We start from the raw sequence: 9285 nt of genomic DNA, 5'->3' as shown, positions 1-9285 counted from the left end.
TGTATGGATAAATTTGGCTCATCAGTCACCATTTTCAATATTGAAACAATCTGGGCAAAAAGGCTTTAGTAATGCAAGTCTTGGAGTAAATGCAATCTTAGATAAAATCGGGGAGGTCATGATGGGTGGAGCTCACTGCAGAGAAAGAGCAGCATTTACAGTCAGTCTCCAGATGAATGAACCACTCTGTTTTACCGTCAGAGGTCATGTTAGGTTGCACAGCTCAGCTCCAGTCATTTTCAAAGTAATGGACTGCTTGGATATTGTGTCATCTGTTTGTCTGTGCAGAAGCATCTTTTACTTAAAACTTTGAGATTCAACCTCTACAGGAGATCAGCTCGCATCGTTTATAGCACCTTATGAAGCTTTTGAACACTAGCTGATTTGCCAAGCGGTATAAAAAGATTCATTACAATGATAATATGGATCCAATCCATCAATAAATGCTACCAGAGAAATCCAGTCAATGAAAATGTGCTATAATTAAAGAACAACCATGGCCACCATGTACTTTGCGGTATATATATATATATGTGTGTGTGTGTGTGTGTGTGTGTGTGTGTTATTGGACTAACTTCTGTCTGCTGTTATAACAAGAAGTTGATGATTAAAAGCTATAAAAACATTGTTTAGTAAACTATTATGAATTTCACATTACTCGATACTATCTTATCTACATCAAGAAAAACAAAACAAAACTCAGAATGAATTAAAATGTATTTATTTTCACATTAGCAAAAAAACTAACTCATGCTCCAGACCTCTCACTCGTTCATTCTATTTCACTTGATATTACAGTAGAACGCTCTTAGTTTAGATATTAGAAAGTGAAAATACTACTAAATGCATAAAACTTCAGTTAAGCAGTTTTATACAACATCTGGTGCTTTGACTCAAGACGCCACATCAATGCACTTTTCAGTGTAACTTACTACAGAATGTCTGACAATTTAACATGATGAAATAGCATGACGAAACACTAAACATGCTCAACAACCATATTAAAGGGATAGTTCACTTTGAAATGAATTTTTGATATGTTTTAGCTTACCTCAAGGGCATCCAAGATGTAGGTGTCTTTGTTTCCACAGTATTTTCAATTTTGACATTTTTCCAGGTCTACCTGTCATATAATGCGGGCAAAGTATGGGGGTCCACGTCAAAGAGCATGCACAGAGAAGTCCAAATTAAACATGATTTAATGACTCGTAAATGTAAGTAGACATTGATGGCCTAAGACACGAAACGAGCGGTTTGTTTGAGAAAACGAACAGTGTTTATTTCGTTTTTACCTTGTGTAATCACAGTATCGTCCAAATGATCTGAATCAGTTGTGCAATGTCCAACTGAACCGAACTAATTAATGTTCATGTTCCGCCGGAAGTGACCGCTTGCATGTGTACATCACTGAATATTTACACGGAGATTTCGGAAGTTTTACCTTTTACTAAACATATTTAGATATACCGAAATCGTATTCCATTGCAATTTCCCATATATATATAAATATGTTTAGTGAAAGGTAAAACGTCAAAAATCTCTGTATAAACAAAGAGTGAGTAGCGCGCAAGCGATCACTTCCTGCGCATGCGCAGACCGAAGCGTTCGTGCCGTCAGATCATTTTGACATCGATGTGATTACACGAGGTAAAAACGATATAAATACTGTTAGTTTTCTCACCCAAACCGCTCAATTCGTGTCTTATCAATGTGTACTTACATTCACGAGTCATTCAATCATGTTTAATTTTGACTTCTCTGTGCATGCTCTTTGGGGTGAACCCATGGTGGATCCACCTTAACCTCCAGTGTATTAGTGATGGACAACAACGGTTTGACCGAAATATATCAAAATGGAAAATACTGTGGAAACAAAGACAGCTACATCTTGGATGCCCTTGAGGTAAGCTAACACATATCAAAAATTCATTTCAAAGTGAACTATCTCCCTTTAAGGACCGTTAGAGACATGTCAAATCGACGGGAAATAAATACACAGTTATTTGTGGGAAACAGAAACATATATGACACTGGGAAGTTTGCATTTGTATGTATTAAGGAGCAAAAAAAAAAAAAAAAAAAAAAGTGTAGTTACAAGAGCCTTTTTCACAGATGTCAATAGACCGTAACTTCTAATAAGCTGTCATATTCCTTAGGAAAAGAAGACATACCTTTGACTGACTTCTGTGAGCAATAGTCTTAAACATGAAACAAAATCATAGAAAACCATGATCACCAACCATGACAGAGCAGTTGATTTTTTTAATAAACAAAACAAAACAAACAAAGACAAAAATAGTATTTTTGAAGCCTTTTTAACTTAAACACACCAGAATGTAAACAGGTTGGAGTTATCAGTGTTAAAAATACAAATACATATTTTTATGAACCTGGTGTGACAAGTGTATTATAATTGAATTTAAAAAAACAAAAACAAAAAACAAAACAAGAACACAATACAAACAACCGGGGGAATTAACAATTTCATTACATATAAGAGCGAAAAGTCACATGGTTGGGTATATGGATGCATTATTTGGAACCAATCACATTTCAAGTGAAACATAATTCCACTGCAAGTTTAGTTACCACACCAGTAACACAACGTATGCATTATGCAACACAGGAAATGGATGTTTCAAGAAAATGTCCCCATCAAGTGCTTCATTCAAATGAAGATGTCATATTTATTCAGTATATTTTTCACATATCCACCTAGTAACATTTCACCTTGGAATTCAATAGATCTGCTTTCATTTTAATTGTCCCACAGCAGAAACCATGAAAAGAAACTAGTCAACATGCAAGTACCTTTGCATTTCCTCAGACGATTAGCATACTTTTTTCTCCACTCAGCAAAACTAAGTGCTACTGTATCAGTAGCTTCACTGCGATGTTGAAAAACATCAGTATGAAATGATAGGACGGAGACCAGAAACTTGATGATTTAGGTTATGTGCTCAGGATGTTCAAAGTGTACAATCTGCATTTAACAAGCCAAGCTTGACTACCACATCCTTTTTTTTAGTATAAACATATATAATACAGACAATCCCATTAAAGTGAATTGCCAAACACACACAAATCCCCATTATTATTTGCACTTGCACTAAATCCATCCTTCTACTTCCATCACACTATGGATTCAGTCAGCAAAACTGTCTCTCATAGCATCCTCATTTGCTGGAGTTCAGATTACCAAAGATGTTTTCGACTTCAAATAGCCGTGTAGAGCGCAGGAGGAAGTCCAGCCAGTTCGTGAGGATGTTGCGGTTCACATAAGACACGCCTCTCTTTTGTTTCCAGAGCAGGTTTTGGTGATCCCATGAAGGCTGTTTGGGTTTTACTGGCAATAAACATTCAACACAGTAAATGAGGACTATGGGGAGTCGATCCGGTTCTGCCGGGAGCAGTTCACCACAGTATAAGCTGGAGAAAAGAACCACAAAAAAAGAAGATAGTACAAATACATGGCTTTGCAGAAGCAATTTCCTGAACTTGAAGCTTGTAGGGTGTGTACACTGTTCTCCAGATGTTTTTCCACATTTCAACTGCATGATTTATTCCGATGATTGTGAGATACAGAAATGCGCAGTAAAATACTGCTTTGGCATGAGCGTCTATGATTAATAACGGCGTTATTTTGGCTCATCTCAGATAGATGCACCCTACAGAAAAAGGATGTAAACTAACAGCACAAAAAGTGAGGGATGCAAGCGCTCAGTTTGACAGCTAGTGCAGTTGGTCAAATGGCATAAATTAATTTTGGGAATCGATGGTTCGGATCACTTTGTTGCTTCAATGAATGACCCCACAACAAAACAGATATGTAGATCAAGTTCATTTTGCCACAGTACATCAATCGCCGCAGCCAGACACTCAGGCGTAGATCTGGCTTGGGCCTCTAGTGTGAGTGTTGTCAGCTCCTAGTCGGTCTTGTGTGGGTTGGGTAGGCTTTACGACGCTGACGTAGTCTTTGACACTGAACTCCATGTTTTTAGCTCTTAGAGCAGCGGTGTGAAGCTTCTCCAGGAAGTCTGGCATACCTGTGGGTCAGAGAGGAAGTGAAATTGATGTGAACAGGTGTCAAGAAACAGCAGCTGCAGAAAGGGCAGAACTCAAGGACGACTATTATAACAGCAACCAAATCATCTGTGAAATTCCAAACTGTGATACTAAGATGAATAGCAATTTTCTATGAAGATATATTTTTTTAGGACAGTGAGTGCATTAAACAGACAGCTCACCACTAGACACCATCCAGCTGACGCAATAGCGAGGGAAGACCGTCTGGGGATCGTCACTGTAGGTCAGCAGGTAGTCAAAGCCATTCTGTTAAGACAACATAATTAACTTAAGACTGCATACTAAGACCAACCGCAGACAGACTTGCACACAGGAGATTTTGGTTCTCACCTCATCAAATGACCTGTGTGGGCGGATGACCAACTTAGACTGGTAAGAGTGCACTCGGACGAATTCCTGGGTCTCTGGGATAATGGGGTGTTTAACAGCTCTGCGTGGAGAAAAAAGGCTAACTTAATATAAGGAAAACACTTAAACCAATAAACACTCAGATATTACTAAATAATGCCTTTAAAACATGGCAATAACACTTACCTGGAGACTAACATCATTAAGTTGTTCTCCTCATCGATGTGATATCGGCGCACATAGACGTAGTCTCTGGAGTACATAGGATACTGCACAGGAAAGGTCAATAAGTATTAACATTATTAACTATTAAACAATAATGTGAATACTAACAGATACATTAAATTAATAAATGAAGCTTACACATGCATTTACTTGACAACGATGTATTGAAAACGGAAATGTTTTTCTATGCGTGTTTCATGTACCTATACGTGAAACCGGATACGTGAAAACGGCTGTATTATTCATGCCAGGCCAGTAGATGGCGAAGTCACTTAATAAAGAAACACTTTGCGCCTATAGACTGAACATGTAATATGCATCCGCATAACGTCACCGTTTTCACAAATTCACATTTTTATAGTTTCAAAAACGTGAACTACAAACGTTTTTGTAGTTTCAAAAACGTGAGTTCACACGGAGACAATAATGGCACTGTTTTCAAACACTTTGTTAAAAAATGGTGTCCTGTAAACGGCCCCTAAAACAACTAATATGTTTTTTTGTTCTAGTAATTTTAATCAAGTTACACATGAACAATACTGGTATTGAATTTATAACTCAAATATGGAAATTAACTGTAATGTAATAAATACTTAAAATCCTCATTTTAATAACTCAAATTGACTAACTACACAAACAAGGCTGTTGTGAATTCCCATAAGTCCTTGGACTTAAATTATTCATATATGCTTTATGTTGTCAACCTGTTAAGATTTTGAAGTTTAAATCATCCAAGCAACTTCCTTCATCAACGACTTCACAAGCACAAAGCAGATTAGGATTAAAGGCTTTTAAATCTTATGTTAACTAGTACTAGATTACACTTCCTTTCAACTCAGGCCAACAACTCAACTCCATGGCAAAATGTCTCGTTATGACAGAACACAGCAGAGAACTGGATTAATAGCTTACTGGAAAATGCGTCGCCCAATGAATGACCTCCGTGCCTGTGTTGACATCCCTGTCCACCACTTCCAGTTTGATAACCAGTGCATCCCACTTCTTTCTGTACTCTGTGTCCAACTGGTGTGAAGGGAAATATTTGGGAGTCTAAATATAACATTCAATTTCCAACCACATGCACACACCTAGAAATATCATCATAGATAACAAGAGTGCAAGGCAGGTGATGCCTGAAACGTGTAAAGCCCAAAGTATACTTCGTTCTTTACGTGTCTGTGAATCATGGCTACTGTGCTGACGCCAAAAGTCGTGTCATGCGCATAACCTAGTGTACACGCAAAAAGTGAAGAATACTTTGGGCTTTAGGCTATGGAAAGGCTTAGCCATCGTGAGGCACACAATCACCCAAGACAAACCCAAAAGTAGTTTTTTGTCAAGCTGAAATATGAAATAAATTGCATAATCTTAATATTAAATCAATTATTTAGTACCTGGACATTGAAGAACTGCCGGGGGGTGACGTCTGTATATGAACCAAACACTGTAAAGATGTAAATAGATTATTTGAATAGGAATAGACAAATAATTATGATGATTATTATTTAAATATCAATCAAGTTTAAGGCACACATCCATAAATATCCTATTCAAAACACACATTAACTTACAAAAAGATATTTATTATGATGTAATGAGACAACAAATATATGTAATGTTACCATTTAAAACATACCTCTGTATTCAAAAAGATGGCTACCCTCGATAGGTCTCCTCCAAACTCTGAAGTTTTTCTTCTCCATGACCACCTCCCAGCCTGGATCCACATACGCGGGTGTATTTGGGGTCACATTCTGGCTCCTCACCGACTCCATGGCCTGCAGCTCCCATGCACACCTAAAGCACAGTTCACACAATGTTGCTTAAAAAAATAAGAACATAAAAATGTGCCTCTCCTCACCAAAACCAAACCCTCAAAAAGTCAATCTGATGTTAGTAGACCTAAATGTGAAAAGTGATTGACAGGTAGAGAGCGTTTCTGATTGTATATAAAAGGGCGCTCCACTGTTGCTATTTTGCTTCTCTCAAAGCTAAGGCAGTTGATAGACACGCAATATAGCTTAAAGATAGAGTAGGCGATTTGTTTTATAAAAACTTGAAGTTATACTAAAACTAAACTTCTCTTCACATTCTGATAGCAATCAATAATAGAAGTGTTCTAAATACTAAAACATGTAGGCCTACATATATATTCTGTGTAAGTCACAGGACCAAAAACTGTCCAATCATTGCCTTTGCAATGAAAAACTGTCCAATCATTGCAATTGCATCACCTGCCTGTCAACATATGTATTTCCATACCACAGTGCACTCTGCTCGTGCAGACATCACACATCATCAGCGCTTTCCATAAGGCAGTAGTGTTGGGCGATGTCTACCAATTTGGCATCAGACAATGCCTACAGTGAAACATCGCGATGGACGATGACATGGGGACTTTAAAAATGACAATAAAGTCAACTCTATTTTTCTCCCAGTCCACTGGCCACTTACTTACATGTATTTCGGGAGAAACGGATGAATTGACGCGCTGTAATAAATCCAACAGACAGGAATCTCTGAACTACGGCCCATCTCATGTTACGGATCAAGATCATTTAAAGGATTTTAAACGACGACAAAAACTCACTTACACATATTTGACAACCAGAATAGAAGACAGTTGAGGACGTGGTAAGCAAGTTTGTTACTATTTAGAAATAAAAGTGCTATTTTGGCTGTGGTGAATCACATGCCAAGCATGCCATGTCACCATGATGTCTGTCAGCCATCACAATGGACAATGATATCGTCCACCGGCCCAACCCTATAAGGCAGCCGCCTTTTACAGTTCCTCCTGAACCAAAACAGGCTTATGCTGCATTTACGCCATCTCATAACTGTAATTTCAAGATGGAAACCTGTCACGTTCTACCCGGAGCGGATCATGTCCTCAGACTCAGATTTGTGCGTTTCTATGCCAACAATATCAATGCCAAAATTAATCTGCAGCAGTTAAGTGGTACAGAATGAGCTCTGTAAGTTGTTTATGTTTATTATTATTGTAATGTACTTAGTGAGTCTTGACATGGAGTTATTTAACAGTCTCTCTTGTCTTGTGATGCTTTGCAGACTCTGCTGCATGCATTCATGTGTTTTGCAGAAGGTGTGGCTTTGGAGACACTAAATAGCCACTGGGACCTTATGCTTTCAAAGCTAGCCTGTCCGAAGTCACCTAACCTACCTTTAAGCAGAGCAAATGTCAGAGCGACGATATTATGTGTCGTATTTATAATATTACATAAAGCACCTTGATGTCACATAAAACAATCCAGAAGTGAGGGAAGTACCTTCTCAGCTCATCATCTCTGATCTTCTCTTCTTCCCACATGAAGACTCCAGCCAGAGCCGCGATGAGCTTCCCCGCAGGAGCGTGCTTGCTCTGCAGGCGCCGCCATATGCTGCTCACGAGCGTCCACCTGCTTCTCTCCGAGTACAGGTTTGAGTACAGCTCTCCTATCTGAAGAGCCCTTCTCAGCCTCTGGCCTGTCACAAAACTACAGTGGCTGGCGAATAGAGACAATAGTCTCTCTTTCTTATTGTCGGAGGCCAGTTTGTTCGTTCCCCTTCCTGCTTTTTGGAGCCATGACATCAGCAGGACCGCGCGCTCACCCAGCCACGAGAAACTCCACGATTTGCTACTTATCGCACCAGTTTGATTAAAAGTGCTAAAGCGTTGCAGTCGGACAGCTGTGGCCCCCATGTTACACACAGGGCGATGCTGGACGGATGAGAACATTCTAGAACCACGAACCGAATATATCTATAATTCGACTTAGAAGTGCACGTTAAAGCTAAAAAAGCAATGATTTACTATACAAATTATTTCCCATGTGGTTCTAGGGAACAGATAATAAGCGCAACCCAATGTCAAGTGGACATGCACTAGCTATTATCTTGCAATTTAGGTACGTTAACGTTAACGACAGCTGAAATGCACGAGCAAAATAATTTTTTTTAGTATTTTCATCTCATATTATTAACGCTTTAAGAGTAATTTATTGGATAAACAAACAGTTTGACATTTGCGAACGACTGCAAAAACAGATCAACTAGCTAGCCAAGCCTTCTCGACATGCCACCACGGGCAAACTATGATTAAATCAACGAAAACAACTCGAATGTTTTAACGGTATACCATACACGGTATTTTATCACAGCTAAATTTATTATCGTGTTCTTATGGTTAAAATAAATCTTACTTTTATCTTCATGCGTTAGCTTCATGGCATGCCCTCACCTCCCCTCTAGTGAAATGCAAGTTTGCGTGACAAACAAGCCTGTTGGCCATGCCCATCTCACTCTTTGGGAGTTTATTGGCTGTCTCTTACGTCGAGGATGGGCCTTTCCTTCCAATTGGCTGACAGGGCTGTCTGTCTTCTTTGTTCCAGGCCGTGGATCAACCAGCATGTTTCGTGACTCACCTTAACTCAACCGCAATGGTAAAGGTCCTCTATTGTAAGGTTAAACATTTACCACGTGGCTGGTCCGTGCTGTAACGGATAAATTAATTGATAAGTTTACCACTTATTTCATGCATAGTATTCAGAATTAGTATACACGTATGTTTTTTTTTTTTTTTTTTTTTTTTTTTTTTTTATTGCTCAAAAAAATATACAAAAAACC

The 9285-nt window shown here is 38.6% G+C and overlaps 1 protein-coding gene across 1 annotated transcript; it reads right to left on the bottom strand.

Moving 5' to 3' along the window:
* Window positions 1–704: 704 nt before the first annotated feature.
* Window positions 705–8931, bottom strand: stard7 (StAR related lipid transfer domain containing 7). The gene is made up of 8 exons (XM_039677220.2): window positions 7950–8931; window positions 6296–6456; window positions 6054–6103; window positions 5572–5682; window positions 4621–4703; window positions 4417–4516; window positions 4248–4332; window positions 705–4046 (listed from the first exon to the last, which is right to left on the bottom strand). The coding sequence occupies exons 1-8, from the start codon at window positions 8396–8398 to the stop codon at window positions 3880–3882; spliced, it is 1206 nt and encodes a 401-aa protein (XP_039533154.2). The 5' UTR covers window positions 8399–8931; the 3' UTR covers window positions 705–3879.
* Between the last annotated feature and the right edge of the window lie 354 nt (window positions 8932–9285).

This window comes from Pimephales promelas, chromosome 23 (genome assembly GCF_988280905.1).
Source record: "Pimephales promelas chromosome 23, fPimPro1.hap1.1, whole genome shotgun sequence".
Taxonomy (NCBI): domain Eukaryota; kingdom Metazoa; phylum Chordata; class Actinopteri; order Cypriniformes; family Leuciscidae; genus Pimephales; species Pimephales promelas.
This window is presented reverse-complemented; position numbering and strand designations above follow the sequence as displayed.